Source organism: Onychostoma macrolepis, chromosome 06, assembly GCF_012432095.1.
Source record: "Onychostoma macrolepis isolate SWU-2019 chromosome 06, ASM1243209v1, whole genome shotgun sequence".
In the NCBI taxonomy this organism is placed as follows: domain Eukaryota; kingdom Metazoa; phylum Chordata; class Actinopteri; order Cypriniformes; family Cyprinidae; genus Onychostoma; species Onychostoma macrolepis.
In genome coordinates, this window is record NC_081160.1 from 7,231,317 (window position 1) to 7,250,367 (window position 19,051).

Genomic DNA, 19,051 nt, shown 5'->3' on the forward strand with positions numbered 1-19,051 from the left:
TGTATAATGATAAGATTAAACACTCAATTTTCAGTTAAAGGCATTTCATTATTGAATTCAGAGATTTCATTGTCTAGCTCAGTTTAGTTTAAATAGTAAATAGTTTATTAGCCTATCATAAGTTGTTTTTTCTCACTGAAGTGTTATGCCTGCAAGTTTCTTTTGAACTTTCTGCTCAGGTTTTTCCTGTTAATTAAACAAGGTATTTCTTAAATATAAATGTGAAGACTGAAAATAAACTTGAATGTAGCACATTAAAATGGGGTTTGAACTGAAAACAATGGGTTGTGAATGAATCACTTAATCGCAGAAGCCCACGTGACTGCAGGTTTTCCTCCGGTCATAAGAACAGGTGGTCGCAGAGAGCTGAAGGTACAGATCAAACATACACACTGCTAGTACGCTAAAGAGAGTCTTTTTTCTTTTATGATTGAAGCCACCCAAAAGTTGTGTTAGGCACAACGTTACGTCTAAATCTCCTCATAAATTCTAGAGAGCTAAAGTTAAAGTCCGGTTCTTTTGTACTTGTCAAGCGCGTGAGAGATTTTCCCGTCACTCATGAAGGTGGAGGAAGAGCTGAGGAGCGGCGGCGGAGCGGTGACCGGTGCTCGGGGCAGCAACGACTGCTGCATCACCAGACTGCTGAGCGTCGTGGAGAACGAGTTACAGGCCGGCCGAGAGAAGGGAGACCCCACTGAGAAACAGCTCAAAGTCACCCTGGAAGATTCCGAACTCTGGAGGAAATTCAAAGAAGTGACCAATGAGATGATTGTGACCAAGAACGGCAGGTGAGCCACCGTGAACCTGATGCCGAAGTTGTAAAAGTCTTTTGATAAAGCGGTGGAGTTTGTTCATATTAATTGATATTAATTAATACATTTGTTTTGCACAGAAGCTGCTAGTAAACGGATGTTTTCTTGATGTTTACTCGAACTTAACGATTTATTTTTCACAAATTACGTTCAAGTAAATTACAAGTTCTTATTGTTTATACAGTAAAGAACTTATGGTTATAATTATATAGTATTTAATTCGTGTTTTGTCAGAAAATTAGGTTTTATGCGGTTTTTTTAGTAATTAGTATAAAGATTAGTAAAGAAATATGAAATTCGCGTCTTAAAGAATTTTTATTATTTCTTATTTTTTTAACCCCAAAAAGTATTTGGACAATGACGTTATGTATAGGCTATGATTCGTTATAATGTATTTGCATTATTTAACAAAATATCAAATCAAGTGGCATTTATTTTAAAGCAAGATAACAAACACTCTTAAAGAAAAACGTTCCACAAAAGATATTTATTTTTAAGTGATAAAACAATATATATTCTACACAAAAAAAAAAGAAAAGAAAAGAAAAGAAACACCTGCTTCAATTTGATCTTTCAAAAATAGCAAAACAAAAAGGTTTGCAGGTGCCAATGCAATGATATTCAAGCATTTTTAAGTGTTAGGTATCTTAAAACTTTTAGGGGTCAGTGTAAACATTAAATGGACTGTAATATTGCTTCTTGAGAGAACAGAAAAATGTCAGTGTGATAGTTTGAATCTAAACTTATGAAAATGTTTATTTATTTGTCAGTTGTAGTTTTGGTGTTAATTTTTTAGAAGTGTTCTCATTAATAAAATCAAACTAGGTCCCTGCGGTCCATTTATCTATCTGTTCTTCTATTAAAATGCCTCGTCATCCCTAGGCAGGTTAATATTTTGTGTTGCTGGTATTGGCACATGGTGGTGTTTTTATGTTTTTTTGGAACAGGCAGATTAATTTAATTGAAAAGGGTTGTTGTGGTGTTATCGAGCTGAAGGGTGACTTGACCAACTCATTCAGTAGTTACAGGTCAGCTCTGCAGGTGGGTGTCCTTCCATTTGCAGCCCCTCTTAAACTTGTTCTCATCCATAAAAAATAATCATGGGGGGAAAAAAGTGGAAAATGACTAGCATCCAACCTCTCATGAAGTTCGTGCTTGTCGAGTTTTGGCAGGCAGTATGAATCATTGTTGGGGATAACTTTTTAATCATGTATGTGAGTGTGTGAAAGCTTTTGGACAGATTGAATAAGATTGTGTGTTCTCCCAGAAATATAAATTCTGTCATCATTTACTCATCCTCATGTCATTCCAAACCTGTATGACTTTGATTCTTCTTCATGCGGCAATCCATGTCAGTTGAGTCCAAAACAACATTGGAAACCTTTGACTTTCATTGTATGGACAAAAAAATAAATGAATTAAATAAAGCACAAGATGTTTCAAAAGTTTGTTCCTACAGTTATAAGATACTTTGAAAAATGTCTTGTTTTTGTTTTGTAGCAGCAATGGCGTAGAAGAACCGTTTTGGGTTCCCCAAAGAACCTTTCAGTGCACCATTTTCAGTGTAAGGAACATTGTAATAATCTGAAGAACACTTTCAAAAATAAAGGTTCTTTATTGTCATTGATGGTTCCATGACGAACCTTTCTATTCCACAAAAGGAATAGTGGAAAAAAATGTTCTTTAGATTATTAAAATGTTGTTCACACTGAGAAGAAAGAGGTGGTTCTTCTAAGAACTGTTCACTGAAAGGTTCAAAATGGTTCTTCTGTGGCGTCGCTTTGAAAACCCCTTTCTGAAGCTTTATTTTTGAGAGTGAAAGAATCTTTTGTGCAATGGATGGTAAAGGTTCTTCGTGGAACCAAGAACACCAATAAAGAGTCTCTATTTTAAGAGTGTACAACTGGTTCAGAAACAGAAATTCCTAGTAAATTTCACAAATAATTATCAAGAAACTACATGTTGAAATTAAACAGGAAATAGAAAGACTGAAATAGTATTTCCTTGTAAATAAACTCCAATAATCTTTGTTTTATTTCCAGCTTTGAAAAAGCATTTTTGCAGATCCAGTAAGCATTATTCTGTCCTTTGTAGGAGGATGTTTCCAGTTCTGAAGGTCAGCGTGACAGGTCTGGATTCCAATGCCATGTATTCGTTCCTGCTGGACTTCAGCCCTGCAGACGGGCACCGCTGGAAGTACGTGAATGGCGAGTGGGTCCCTGCGGGCAAACCTGAGCCTCACAGTCACAGCTGCGTCTACATCCACCCCGACTCGCCCAACTTCGGTGCCCACTGGATGAAGGCCCCGGTGTCCTTTAACAAAGTCAAACTGACCAACAAACTCAACGGAGGCGGTCAGGTGCTGACATGCTGACACATACCAGACACACATAAGTTCCCACTGCACTTTCTTTGGCCGATTTCTCAACTAAATCGTTCCCTGTACAAAGTCTGAGAAAACAAATGCCCCCTGCACATTATGCACACTTAACGCTCATGTTGTGCAGGTGTGTAAAGTCGTACATGACCCCGTTCCGTAATCTTGAGTAGCCTCTCAGGGCTCTTGTGTGTCCAAACAGGCTTCTGTAGCTTTTAGGAGTCTTGGCCTGCCTTTAATCACCCTGTGCGCTGCCACGGGGAAATTTCAAGTGTGCATTTATACAATTAGTGCGCTCCTCTGTATCCACTTCACCTATGGAGCCCCTTTGTTCAGCAGGGACTGCATGTAAACAGGAATAAACAGCTCTTAATTGCCACTTTTCTAATTTAATGCACTTCCTGCCGTTCAGACAGAGAGTGGTCTACTTCAGCTAGCCATCCTGGCTTTCAGCGGGGCCGCTGTGAGGTGCTCCAGCCCGCTCCATTCGAGCATGACTCCGCCACCAAATTATTATTGGTATTTACATGACCCCTCCCCTCCTGTCTGTTCCCTATTTACCGGGGTTTTTAAACGCAGAGCTGGCAGCGGAGAGGACGATGAGAGAGAACCAGCTCTAAATGAAATAATTGCTGTGGTTAGTTGTACATTATGGTAATTACCTCTGTTTTTTTCTATGCAAAATTAATTTAGCCATCAGTCCTTAGATGTTCAAAAAGGCAACATATTAAAAAAGGCAGCGGGGAGAGAAAAGCACACAAAGCCCTTTATGTCCCCTGTAGCCATGCAGATGAGTACCTGCCCCTCATCAGTCATTGTAATCTACCAATTACAGTTAAAAAAAAAAAAAATGCTGCTTTTCTCTCTCATTCCATCCGTCTGTTTCTCAGAATTCGGTTCATAGATTTATTTGTGCTTGACGTGGTCACTGCAGTCATCCGAAGAATTTTTTTGAAACCAAAACAAAGATAATGCAGTATCTACAGACCGAACAATATACAGTAGGGTGACGCTGTCTGAATTTTCAGCTGAAGACTTGGAATGTTATGACACAGTTCAAATCCCACAGATTTATTACATAAATAATTACGTATTGATACAGTAGTCTACATTTTCTTCTCATCTGAGTAGGGTAGTAGGATAGTTCACCAAAAAATTAAAATCCTGTCATCATTTACTCACCCTCAAGTTGTCCAAAACCTATATGTGACCCTGGACCACAAAACCAGTCATAAGGGTACATTTTTTTTCGAAATTGAGATTTATACATCACCTGAAAGCTGAATAAATAAGCCTTCCATTGATGCATGGTTTGTTATGATAGGACAATATTTGGCCGAGATACAACTATTTGAAAATCTGGAATCTGAGGGTGCAAAAAAATCTAAATATTGAGAAAATCGCCTATAAAGTTGTCCAAGTGAAGTTCTTAGCAATGCATATTACTAATCCAAAATTAAGTTTTGATATATTTACAGTAGGAGAGTTACAAAATATCTTCATGGAACATGATCTTTACTTAATGTCCTAATGATTTTTGGCATAAAAAAAAAAATCAGTCATTTTGGCCCATACAATGTATTGTTGGCTATTGCTACAAATATACCCCAGCGACTGGTTTTGTGGTCCAGGGTCACACATGATGTTCTTTTAATACACAAAAGAAGATATTTTAAAGAATGATGGTAGCCATTGACTATCATTGATAGTATGGAAAAAATACTATGGAAGTCAAAGGATACCATCAGCTGTTTAGTTACCAACATTCTTCAGAATATCTTCTTTTGTGTTCAGCATTTGTGTGAAGGCATACAGGTTTGGCACAACTTGAGGGTAAGTTAATGGTAACAGATTTTCATTATTGGGTGAACTATCCAAGTTCAGTACTGTCAAAACAGAGTTTTAACTTTGCCATACAGCACTGCAAAATAGCCACCATTTACGTCAGGTAACTTTATACAAAAAAGTAGATATTAAAATTAGACATTAAACTATATTTGACATTAAAATTTGAATCTAAGAAATGTTTCTTGAGCAGCATATTAGAATGATTTCTGAATGAATAATGTGACGCTGAAGACTGGAGTAATGATGCTGAAAATTCAGCTTTCCCATCACAGGAGTAAATTACACTTTAAAATATATTAAATTAACATATTATATGTAAAATATGTGATATGTAATGTGTGTGGATTTATGGGTAACTCATAACTGAAAAATGAAACGTATTATAGCCATTTACAACAGTTGTATGAAATGCTAAGGATTTCATTCTTTACATTCAAAACCACTTTGCAGTTTTGTATCCTGTTTGATACCTCATATTAAATTCACAAAATTAATTTAAAAATATATACTAGTACAGTGTGAACCTGGATTTTTAAAGTCAGTTATAGATCTTATAAAAGTAATCTTCTGTAAATAAATAAAATAAATTCTTTCTTACTTTCCTTTTCTCTTCTGTTCTGTTTACTTGGTCCAGATCATGCTGAATTCTCTCCATAAGTACGAGCCTCAGATTCACATTGTTCGTGTAGGAGGCAGCCACAGGATGGTGACCAACATCTCTTTCACAGACACTCAGTTCATCGCTGTAACAGCCTACCAGAATGAAGAGGTTAGGGCATCTTCACAACACATTTAGGTTAAACAAGTCTAAAGAGAGAGGCAACATTTCTTACTACTTGAAAAGTGTTGTTGTTGTTGTTGTTGTTGTTGCACTTCCCCATGCAATGAAAGTGAATAATCAAGCTCCTAAAAGTAGTCTATACAACTTGTGCACTACAGTATATAAAAGTCTTCTGAAGTCATATGACAGAAAAGAATGGTAAATCTTTCTGGGTGAACTGTACCCTTAAAATAAAGCTTGCTTATGTTTTGCTAAATCCAAAATATAATGACCATAAAATAGTTGAGATATTTTATCCTCACTATCCTCTTCTTCTTTTCACAGATAACTGCATTGAAGATAAAGCACAATCCGTTTGCCAAAGCTTTCCTTGATGCAAAGGAAAGGTACAATTCATTTAAATGACATTAAACCACAAACACCGTCAGTGTCAGAAGATAAGTTTTCTCACCAAGTTAACAATGCATATTTCTACTCATAATAATATCATAGCGGGCATTAGCGCTAGTCAAGCTAGCATTACTGTGCGAAATCAGCCGTGATTAGCGACCAATTATTAAACGTTTATGCTTTGAATCGAGTGAGTGTGTGAGTAAAGGAGCTTGTTGGAGAGGCAGTGTGAAGTGAGAGTGAGAGATTTTGAGCGGCTACAGTGAAGAATGTGTGAGATATTACACAATAATGTTGGTGGAATGAGCGCTGAATTATTATACCCCAGTAGATGTAGTCATAACTTCAACAGAGCAGAGGTACAGCACTCCTCTGAAAAAATACTGTACAGTGTACATTTAAACTATTAGAGGGTGAATCTCATGCTGTAGTTAATAGACAGTTAATAATGAGAACCTTATTAAAGTATGGTCGAAGAAATTAGATTTTGCATAAAGAAAATGATATAATATGCATATATAATTAATTAAAGATTCCAGACTTTTTTTTTTTTTTTTAACAGAAATTAAAGGAAGTACTATAAATACTATTTTGATATAAAACTTTACTATTTAACTAATATATATTTGAATTACAGAAAAAGATTTTCCAGCACAGTCCATACACCAGTGAAAGATGAATACTAAATTTAATCAAATTGTTAGAAACTTTATGTGATGAAATTAAAAGTGATATGTCTTGATAAGAGTAAAAGTATAAGAGAGATTATGAAATATTTACCTGTGGTGATGTACATCCAATACAAACCTGACAGGTGTCACATGATATAAAAATTATATAAATAATGGAAAAAAGTCAAAAATAGACTCGTGATAATTTAGGTAATCTTTGCATACATTATACCATTCGGTATTTTTAATACTTACATTAATGCATACATCCATAAATGCATACATGCATTAAAAATAGTGACAGTAAAGATATTTGGATTGTTACTACAAAAAAAAATCAGTTTTTTCTGTGAAAGAAAAAATTTATCCGTTTTCGCAAAAATAAGCAACAGCTGTTTTCAACAAATAACAGTAAGAAATGTTTCCTGAGCAGCAAATCAGCATGTTAGAATGATTTCTGAAGGATCTTGTGACACATGAGCATAAAAGACTTCTTTGAAAAACATGAAAAAAATCTCAACTTGAACAATAGTGTATGTGTTTAATTTATGTGTATTATTAACCATTATAATATATTAGTTCTATATTTTGAGGTTTGTCTCATGCATGAAGCCTTTTCTCTCCATAGGAGCCATCCTAAGAATCATCTAGAACCTCCAGCTGAAAACCAGCATATGGGCATACCGCACTGTTAGTCATTCGTTTTCCATTTATATAATCAATTTTGTCTGATTTATAGACCTATTTAAGAAATATTTAGAGCGTTATGTTATGTGAATCATATTGGTGTCTATTCGATGGCTGCAGGCGGATGGTTCATATCAAATCCAGACACACTGTGTTCTGCTAGTGGTGGTAACTTTCCGTACCCAGGAGGTTTACCGCTTACTCCCCACCATGGGTACAAACACTACCCAAGCCTGCACGGGCACCGAGCAGCCCCGTACCCTTCACCCTACCTGCCCCGCCATCATCACCACCGTGGCCATAACTCAGGTGATTTAATAATAATAATTTGTTACATTTATATAGCGCTTTTCTGGGTACTCAAAGTGCTTTACATGTAAGGGGGGAATCTCCTCATCCACCACCAGTGTGCAGCATCCACCTGGATGATGCGACGGCAGCCATAGTGCGCCAGAACGCCCACTACACTCCAGCTGATTGGTGGAGAGCAGACAGAGCGATGAAGCCAGTCAGTGTATGGGGATGATTAGGAGGCCATGATGGTTAGAGGCCAATGGGCAAATTTGGCCAGGATGCCGGGGTTACACCCCTACTCTTTTTCGAAGGACATCCTGGGATTTTTAATGACCACAGAGAGTCAGGACCTCGGTTTAACGTCTCATCCGAAGGACGGATGAGACGGACATTTAACAGAGTGCAGTTTAATCATGTCTATAATTACAGACAATCATGCTTTTTTGTGTAAAGACATGGGGGCTCATGAAGGAAATGCAGGGGGTTTGTATGCTAATAATTAATAAAACTGAATTTTGGGTTCATGGTAAAGGCTGCTTTTCACAAACTCTATTTCTGCATGTGCTGTGAGTTTAATGCATTTATTCACGTTTGCATAATTTCCAGCATTTTGTGGATAGAATTTTACTGCATTTCACCAGTATTTCACCAAAATTAAAGCTTGAGGATTTCAAAAATTTGAAATAGAAGAATTTAAAACATAAGTATTATCGTAACTTGTGGTGTAAAATAAAATAGTTATAATTATCAAATAATTGTTTTTTGTACTTTGCAGCACAATTGTAATTTAAAACAGTAATATATTACTGTATATTCTTCATTTTTTTAATAATTAGTTTAAACTAATAATACTAACTATTATTATTATTATTATTATTATTATCATTATTATTATTATTAAATAAAACCATATATAAAAACACTAAAAAAGATTAAATATTTTATGCGTTTACTTTCATGTCATGCGACCATTAACAGTCATCATTGAACCATAAATATACAAATGTGTCTATACATTATTGAAATATTATCTTAAAATCTTGGGGGTTACTTCCAAATATTTTATGTTCAAAGGGCTTGGCTGACAAAAAAATTGGAACCCCTGTGTTAAGGGAATAATTAATCTAAAAATCTAAATCACATAATTGTTCACTCACCGTCAAGTTTCAAACTTGTATGACTTTACTCCTCCTGTGTAAAACAAAAGGAGAAATGTATTTCTGTATAATAAAAGTAAGGGGATCCATACTCAACCTCCAAACTGACAAATATTTTACATATCGTTTCACGTCAAGTTTTTCTAGTTGTCAGTATTTTCTGTGTTAACTCACTTCAGTTTTCTCATTTTTCCTTAAAGTGTCTCTATCTGAGAATCTGAGTCCAGGTGCTGTGCAGATGTTCTCTGGTCACGAGGGATGGACAGGTGTGTCTCCTCCTGGTCCTGCTGCGATGCTGTCTATGCAACCTGCTCCAAGCTCACCTGGAGCAAGCAGGTCAGAGAGAAAACCGACTTTTAAGTCTTGCACAATATGACAATATTTCCAACAATAAGGTGGTGTAAATAAGTAAATAAGCTCATGTGATTTTCAGTCAGTATCCATGCCTGTGGACTGTGAGCAGTTGCACTGTATCATCCAGTCCTCCAGGGGGCATTGTGAGCACCATACACAGCCAGGAGGAGCCCGCAGATGGAGGCTCCACCTCAACATCACCCTGCTCTTTACTGCAGGGCCACGGACCAACCAGCTCTGAGGGTTGTGTAGATCAAACCAATCACATTAGGGCAGGCGGGGTGAGCTGGCCTTCTGTCTCCACCCACTCATTTTGAGTGTTCTCATTTATTTGCAAAGAAAGAGGTGTACATGATCTTTGAAGATTATGAGTGTACAGCTGGTTCTGACGTGTCAATGGTCCTGTCCCAAATGACGCCATCAGCAATTTCTCTGAATCTACGCTTAATAGCTTTGTTGGAATTAAAAATTCTACTGTCAGGAGTTCCTCCAGTAACCCCATCATAAGAAAAAAGTTTCCCTGGAGTAAACAGTAGGATATTTGAGGCACCTACCAAATTGGGCTACCAAATTTTCAAAGGGTTCTGCCAGACAGGAATTCTAAGGATCCTAAAAGAAAGACAAATGGTCTCTGTAAGAAACGAAGAAGCATAGTCTATAAGATCACAGATCTGGACAGGGCCCTCTTTTATCTTTTTTGGTAGAAAAAGGGAAACTTTTTGTGCATTCAGTGTGTTGTGAACTTGTTGCAACATCGTATTTTGGTATATTACAAGTCATTGCAATGGATCTGAGCACAGCTTTTGTGTGAATGTTGTCGTCAAAGTCAATGATCATCTAACAGCAGCACAGAGATCATGGGTTCAGGTCCCAGAGAACACACATAGTGATTAAAAAAAAAAGTCAGCATTTGCATAAAACATCTGTCCTATAACTATAAATGTACATTAGTGTTCAAAAGTATGGGGTCGGTAAGATTATTTTTAAAATTTTTGAGATTTTAGATTTTTAGTTTATGTAAACCAAGGCTGCATTTATTTGATGAAAAATACAGTAAAAACTGTATATTGTGAAATGTTATTTTAATTAACTGTTTTCTATTGTAATAAAAGTTTAAAATCGAATTTATTCCTGTGATGGTAAAGCTGGATTTTCAGCATCATTACTCCAGTCTTCAGTGTCACATGATCCTTCAGAAATCCATCTAATATGCGGATTTGCTGTTCGAGAAACATTTCTGATTATCATCAATGTTGAAAACCCAATTGCATTTTTCATGGAAATGGTGATATATTTTTTCAGGATTCTTTGATAAATACAAAGTACAAAAGAACAGTATTTAATTAAAATAGAAATCCTTTTTAACATTGTAAATGCTGTTACTATCACAAGTATTAATTTTGTTTAAAAAAAAAACTTACTGACCCCAAACCTTTGAAGGGTATTGTACATGTAACAGAAACTCATTCCTTTATCTTATATTCTTATTTCTTTTCACTGTCCTTTTTTGTACATTTGTACAGTCTGGTCAAAAGTTCAAAGCTGTTTTCTGCACACAGAACATCTGACTGGAGTGACTCGAAGAGAAAGCTTAATGCAACTACAACTGTGGTAAAACTCTACAATTAGGCCCCAGCATAAATGGTTAGTTAATCAATTAAACCACTTTGGCTTGTGGAACAAGGCAGTGTTTTGGCAGGCACAGTGATTGCGCTCTTACCTGGACTTTTTACCTCCACAACAGCAAACGCATTCATTCACAATCTCTTTTTCTGTCTCTCTCTTTCTCACACACACACATTCATTGCATTCACACTTTCACAGGCAGAAACACAAACACATTACAACTGCATTCACACAACTACACACACCTCTGCTTCCTCCAAAAGCAGGCCTCACTTAGCCGCAGTTTTAAAACGCTGCATAAAGAGAAGACAATTATTCCCCCATCATATTTTTCCGCTCTTGAAAATGTTATTTTAATCGTGCCGGTGGAGTGGACCACTCTGTTGTTTTCACATGAGTGTAAAAAATAATGACAGCTGTCCAGTGAATGGGCCCTTGGCATGTTTAGGCCACTATGGGCATGCAACAGACACACTCTCTCTCTCACTCTCTCACTCTCACTCTCTCTCTCTCTCTCTCTCACACACTCACACCTAAACAGTCACATACAGTTTCTAAATGGCTTCAGAAAAGACCAAGAAAATGTTCTGAATTTTCTTAATCCCCTGATCTCTTATATTTTCATTTTCTATTTCTCTTATATTTTCATATTAGCCCTTATTTTTGGTCTGCAATGACAAATCGTATTTTAAGACTTTTAAAAATGTAAAAAAAAAAAAAAACGAGTACCTGGATTAAAAAGCAACCAAATTCTACAGCTGATATTCGACCCCAAAGACCTAAAAAAAATAAAATAAATAAGTAGCACTTAATATGATGTGAAAAGTGACTACAATAGTCTTGAACCTGACTGCTAGTGCACTATGTACCTGATATGTTTAATAATAATTAAAAGACAAGAACTTATGTATAAGACAGTACTTGTATTGTTGTGCCATTTTTTTTAAAGGACAGTTCACCCAAAAAGTTGAAAAGTACTTACCCTCATGTCATTTTAAATTTTAAAGAAAAGTCTCAGGTTTTTTTTTTTTTTTTTCATCCAATGGCGTAACAATATTCTTCAAAATATCTTCTTTTGGTTTTTGCAGAAAAAAAGTCAGTCATACAGGCTTGGAATAACATGAGGTAGAGTAAATAACAGAATTTAAAAAAAAATTGGGGTGAACAGTTCCTTTAATAAGAAACATTTAAAATATAAAACATTCTGTTAGAGGACATAAAAGAATGTTTTCGTATTAATGTAGCTAAAGGACTCCTGCTTCACTGTATTTGTTCTGTTATTTGTAATCATATTGCTCTTGAATCACACTGGAAGCCCTAACTTGCCATAAAACCTCTTTAAATGTACCATTCTTTCATATTGATATGAACGATATATTGCTAATAAAGTCTGAGTTTCATCATCTGTTAGTTGCCGCCTAGATACAGTGACTCAATGTCCATGTCATAGTCTTTCCTGGGAAGCTCCTCTGGGCTGGAAAACTCCTCTCCAAGCATCCTCCACCACGGGAGACGCATACTCTGCATCAAGGCATTGTGGGATTGACGGGCGCGTGTGGCCACAGGGCAGGAGCGGCTCAGGAACAGATTCACATCCTCCGCTCTGGCATCCTTCAGCGACGGTGCATCTAAAGTGAAAAACAAAAGTGACTGTAGATTGGTGGTTCTCAGTGTCCACAATAATATTCAGATGCTCCATAATATTTCCAGTTGTTCATAATTTATTGGATACAGATTTTTTATTTTTTTTATTTTACAATTTCTACTCGGTAGTTTTTGGGTTTTTGTATAACTAACTACAAAGAGGAATATTCATTTAAAGATGCACATGGGTGTCTGAAGGATTTTTAAATCAAATTTAAGATTTTTTTAGACCGGCACAAATAAAATGAATACCATATAATCAGGTAACATAATGTCTATGGTAACATATTAAAATAAAAACACTGTAAAAAGCATGATTTACAGTTCACAGTACAGGTTTTAACAAAAAGTTTTATAAAATAACTTCACATTTCAAACTTTAAACCATCTTTAAGAAAAGCGATGACTCAAAAGTATCAATTATTACATTATTTTAAACAATTATCAATCAATTATATTCATTTAATAACACAAATATATCTTAGTGTCTTAATTGCTTTGATTTTTATAATGCATTAGCTTCTTGTCGAACCGCTAGTTCACATTTACAAGTGCATATTTGCTGCATAAAAATATGGGTCACTTTTCCTCAACTGAATTAATCATAAAACAAGGTAATCGCGACTTTTTATCTCACAATTCTGACTTTTTTTCTCAGAACTGCAAGATATAAACTCACAATTGCAAGTTAAAAAGACAGCATTGCATTATAAACCTGCAGTTGTAAGAAATAAAGGCAGAAATGGAAGATTTAAAAATGTGTGACATGCAATATAGAAGTATTGCACCAGATACATAATCTATGCAAATTTGCAAATGTAGCCACATCTGAAATCAGGCTTGTACAGCTACAGTAGAAGCTTTTGCGCTCACATACAGTATTTGGACATATGTTTCGGGCCTTATGCTTTGCAGAATTCCTGAAATCATACTTCACATTAGTAAATCAGCTATAGATTTATGTGCGTACTTAGTAAAAGCTCCAAGTCTGTGTTGATCTGCGCAAGTAGAGCCTGTCTGTGCTGCTCGTGTGCTCGATCAGAGGCTCTGTTGATCAGGTGCTGGTGCAGGAGACTCTGGGCTCTCTGATGGAGCTCCACTCTGTCCTCTGCTGACGTCACGGATGACTGCACAACAGAAAAAAAACATTTAGAAAAGAAACTTTTAAAATGAACATTTTATAAATGAGAATTTGGTTGAATCCAGCTTAATTGATGCTTTAACCCAAAGGCATAAAATACCAAGAGAACACAAGATTTCATTTCTTCAAGGTGACTCACAGGATGTAGAGAGATGTGCTCCTGCATGTGTTGCTTCAGCTCCGTTCTTCTACTGTCAGTCAATCCTTTGGGTCCTTTTAACGGCGTGAGAATACTTCTTTGTGCTCTACGACGTTTTAAAAACTGCAGAATCTGACATAAGAACATGAGCACATAAATGGTCAGAGAATAACAACCTCTTTTTTAACGTATTAAAATGACAAGAGTACAATGTTCATTTATTATTTTCATGTATGTACAAAGTCCATGGTTATTGTAGATAACTTAAACTGAAACCCTAAAAAACATTTATGCTATCTGAAATAAACTTAAATCTTAACTAGAATAAAATAAATGAATAAATAAGCTTATTTTATTTTAGCTAATTGCCAAGGTAACATTTCTCATTTTTGTTAAAAACGGAACTAAAAATAAAAACAAACAAAGACAAATTTAAAAAATATTATTACACGGCTCTGGGAAATACTAGATTCCGATTGGTCAGTCTCCACATTCCGAGGTATGTTATTAACCGATAACACAGGCTCATCCGGGTAACTGATTCGCGTCGGGCTTTATTCTGCGATAACAACCGGCTGGTTGTTATCGCAGAACTACAAAAACTACTAAAACTTTTTTTTTTTTTTATTGAAATGAAAATGGAAAAACTATAATAGCATCTCAATGATATTAAACTAACAGTGACAGAGTCTGAGCTTCTTACACTGTAAAACACCTGTCCTTTAGTCATATTAGCTGTACACTCACGGCTCTCTGTAGAGTGACAGCAGCTCTGTGCTGTCTGAGAATGTATCTGTGCTGCTGGAAGTTGCGTCTCTCTCTGTGTCCCCTCCACACTCTCTGAATCAGCACGGCTGCCTTGTTCTCCAGCTCCCCCAAGTATCTCTCCACCTGGGCTGAAAGAGGTAGATATTATATCAGTTAAAGACCTCACAAAATTGTCTGACATGCAGTGTTCTTTCATTTGTTGACATGCTTGCTCGCCAATATTTTCAGTCTTCATTCTAATTTTAATTGTTGTAAATGTGCTTTTGTTTTTTAGTATTTTTTCTGAAATACTAGTTAAGTTTAATTTATTTTTATTCCATTAAAACATTTTGCATTTACATTTAAATACATGAAAATTTTAGTTTTTCACCTTAAAATTATTTCAGCTAGTTGCTAATGCAGTTTCTAATTTTTGTTTAGTTTAAGTGTTTCATTTACTATTTCTATTTTATTTTATTTCAACTATTTTCAATAAAAAACGTTTTAATAGTTTTAGTTTTTAGTTGATGAAAATAACCCTGATACGCACATCAAGGTTACTGTTTGTTTTTGTGTTTGTTACCAGCTGGTAGTATCTCCATCAGATGAAGCTGGTGTTGGCGGAACTGTCTCATGGCTCTCTGTCTTCGCAGACATACTTGATGACGTAATTCTTCTTCTGCACGTAGTCTCTCATTGTATTCCTGTTGTCGTCTGCGCTTTTCCCTATCACACAAAGATAAATCTAATTTACCATATATAGTGTCTCTAAATTGTAAATTTCTTCATTTCATAGAGGGACTGACTGAATCGTTTTCTTACCTGAAGCTGCGCTGTAACGTGCTGACCGCTCTGGGGAGTTTCCTCAGTCTTTTTCTGGTCTGATGGGCTCTCCAGGCTGCCTGGATAATACAAGCTGCTCGCACATACTCCTCAGATGACTCCTTCATTTATGTACAGTGTGTAGGGTAAAGAAATACATAAACAATAAGAATACAAGAAAACAGCCAGTATATGACCATATATTAAGCGTTTTTAATGAAAGAAAGAAACCTTAAAGAAATGGTTCATCCAAAAATGAACATTTCTCCCTCTCCCTCAGGCGTTCCAAGATGTAGATGATTTTGTTTCTTTATTGAAACAGATTTGGAGAAATTTAGTATTCCATCACTTGCTCTCCAATGGATCCTCTGCAGTGAATGGGTGCCGTCAGAATAAGAGTTCAAACAGATGATAATAGCTGCATGTTTGTAATAAACAAACTAATCAATTAAGATCATTTTCACTTCAAACCGCTGTTTCCAAATCTTCTATGCATAAAACAGTTCTATACAAATATGTCAGACTTTGATGTGAAAGGACAACAGGGGACTTTCATTGGAGGAAGTGTTATTATGGATAAAGTTTTTTAAAGCCTTAATAATGGATTTGTTTATTACAAGCACACAGATTTTTGCTTCACAAGACGTTAATTGATGGACTAGAGTCGTGTGGATTATTGTGATGTTTTTATCAGCCGTTTGGACTCTCAATCTGACGGCACCCATTCACTGCAGAGGATCCACTGGTGAACAAGGCCCATATTGCTATTTTGGATTTCTTCATATCTGTTCTGATGAAGAAACAAACTCCTCTACATCTTGGATGGCCTGAAGATGAGTACATTTTATGCAGATTTTCATTTTTGGGAGAACTATTCCTTTAACTATCATCATAAGTGGACTTGAAGGAAAAAATAAAATGCTACCAAATGTAAAATATGTCTACATTAAGGCATTTAGCAGACACTTTGAGCTGTTGGCCACTGACCTTAGTGTCTCTCCATGGGACGTCTGACCGCAAGTGATCAATAAGCTGATCCAGTACAGAGTCGAAGCCTTTACCACGCCAGTCTTTCACAGCCAAATCAGCCAAACCTGCAGGACCAAACATTGGAAGACTGGTCTAAACACTCAGCAGCTAAAACTTGAAGATGCTCTGAGATCTAAAGAGTGCAACTGTACCTCTGTATCGCCTGTGAATGAGCTGATGGGTTGAGCTGCTGTGGTCCATAGTTAGAACAAGGGTCTTTACAGCTGCTCTGCCAATCACAGGATTCGAGCTACTGGACATTTTATACACAATATCATCCATGATGTCAGTCAGAGCTCTGTTTCCCATCTCAGTTACAACAGCACTGCAGAAACAAAGGGAGAGATATTTGAGTATTTGGATGAGAAGCAGTTATATGGATAAAGACTGTATTATGGACCAGGTGGCTTTATGTTGTACCCGTTTGCTCTGAAGATATTGTTCCACATGGTGACAGTAACAATCGAGACGTCATCGTCTTCACAGATTTGGATGTTCTCATAATGTTTAGATCTCAGTACTGAGGAGAGAATGTTAAAAGCATCAGTTTCAATCCATCTCTAAACACATCTTGTGATGGTCAATTTGCTACATTTATAGAAGTTGTTTACCATGATGAATGAGATGTGTATGAGCCCTGAGGAGCCAGCCAATCGAATCAAAGACTTTTCTAAATAAACGAATCATCTCATTATGTGCCTTGTCCTGTTAAAAGGAGAAATTAAATGATCTGGTTGGTTACTATTCAGCTAATAAAATTATGACATTCCCATTATTTATGAATGTGCTCTTAAAGTTCAAAACATCCTTCTTTTTTTTTTTTGGTTACATACATTCAAGGTTCCATGAATGATGTATAATGTAAATAACATTAATCAAGACCTGATCACTTTGAAAGAACATTCTATTACGGCTACTGGAAGAACATAACTTTCATAGAACCTTGCCAGAACATTTGCTAAAGTTCCAAGAGCGTTCCCTGTTAGCTGGGTATATTGTATGTCTCTTGTAATCAAAATGTAACCATTATTATCAAAAGTCAGATATGAGAGAAATAGTTAGAAACAATGACAGGTGTTTAAGATTTGTATCACTCTGAAAGGATTTATTTTGCATTAATAACTAGCTGACTGTATTAATTAATGTTTTCTGTGATTCAGGAGACTGTAATATCTTACCCGCAAAGCTCTGTTCATTAGACGTTCTGCAAGAAAAAGAAGGCTTTCCACCACAGAAGGCAGAAATTCATGACTAAACAGCTCCACGTCTCTGAAAGCACCCAGACCCACACAGCATGTGCTAGTTGGACAGAAACACACTTTAAAACTCTGAGACTGAGAATGAAAATTTTACTCAGTGTGTATTTATATTTGAATACCTGAGGAGGTCTGCCATCTGTGTCAGAACTGCATAGCCTCCGTGAATCTTGGCTGGACTGAATCTCAGGGAAGAGGAGCAGTACTGCAGCACACCATGAGAGTAAAGACTCTGTTTACATGCCTCCAGATCCCTCTGATCTCCTAAAGACTTCCTGCCTACAAGATCTGTTCATGAGAGATGTTTGAGTTCATTCATGCAGGGGATACAGTACATGGTTGTGTTCTAGGATAGCTGATATGTAACGTATTTAATCTAAAACTGTTTCAAATAATACTTTAGTTATTGTAAAATTAATGTACACGCAATTTTATGAGCTTCTATGAACTGAGAGGTTATATTCTGTATATCTTATATCATTTGTCATCTCAAAGCATGACTATTTGGGTGAACTGCAAAAAACAAACAAAAAAAAACTAACGTTAACAGCTTTAAATAAAGGAAATTCTACAGTGATAAATGTAGGAAAAGACAGGACTTTCTTTATCTTTACCTTTTAATTTTGAAAGCACGTCGTTAACCTTGTTTTCAGATTTTTCTCGGGTTTCTGCGACCAGATCCTTCAGTTCTGGGCTCATTTTATTTCCCAATGGACCCATTGCACTCACCGGCTCGGAAAAACGTGTTAGATTTCATATATAAAAACTCATGTCGAATGTCAAGAGTTTATTTCGATTATTACTTCTCATATCTTGGGTGAAGATGTAACTTCCATGATTGTTCTGGTCAAGAAAAGCGACAAAAACTGACGGCAACAGACAAGAGCCAGTTCGGTTTCTACGGTAACCTTACGTCATCATACTGCGACCTGTACATCGTGTTGAGAAAAGTTTTCACTTTTCACATCATTTTTCACACATGATGTTGTATTATAGCAACAATCGGTATTTTTGTTGAAATAAAAATTAACATAATCACAAATTCACATATCTGTTCATATTTCTGACTGACTGTTATGCATTTATGCCAACCAACTCCAACAAGGGTAAAACCACAACTAGTTTGATGAATGATAACATGTCTTGAATGTGTTTGTTTGGAATATATTTTTTGTGTTAATTAAATTTCCTCTTAAATCTCTCAACACAATGCCAAGTTGCCAACAATGTCGTTATTTCCGCGACAACAGCGCCTCCAACTGGATGTAAATTGCTG

The 19,051-nt window shown here is 36.2% G+C and overlaps 2 protein-coding genes across 2 annotated transcripts; one reads left to right on the plus strand and one right to left on the minus strand.

The window, feature by feature from the left end:
- The first annotated feature begins 83 nt into the window (after nt 1–83).
- On the plus strand, nt 84–11,758 carry tbx19 (T-box transcription factor 19). The gene is made up of 8 exons (XM_058777745.1): nt 84–788; nt 2,907–3,171; nt 5,672–5,806; nt 6,143–6,204; nt 7,508–7,569; nt 7,687–7,875; nt 9,218–9,353; nt 9,451–11,758. Exons 1-8 carry the CDS (start codon nt 559–561, stop codon nt 9,686–9,688), a joined length of 1,317 nt encoding a protein of 438 aa, XP_058633728.1. The 5' UTR covers nt 84–558; the 3' UTR covers nt 9,689–11,758.
- Nucleotides 11,759–11,933: 175 nt separating this feature from the next.
- LOC131541804 (IQ calmodulin-binding motif-containing protein 1-like) lies at nt 11,934–18,663 on the minus strand. The gene is made up of 13 exons (XM_058777744.1): nt 18,390–18,663; nt 17,898–18,063; nt 17,698–17,818; nt 17,131–17,224; nt 16,940–17,039; nt 16,672–16,844; nt 16,478–16,584; nt 15,491–15,612; nt 15,252–15,394; nt 14,669–14,817; nt 13,922–14,053; nt 13,612–13,768; nt 11,934–12,625 (listed from the first exon to the last, which is right to left on the minus strand). The coding sequence occupies exons 1-13, from the start codon at nt 18,493–18,495 to the stop codon at nt 12,405–12,407; spliced, it is 1,791 nt and encodes a 596-aa protein (XP_058633727.1). The 5' UTR covers nt 18,496–18,663; the 3' UTR covers nt 11,934–12,404.
- Between the last annotated feature and the right edge of the window lie 388 nt (nt 18,664–19,051).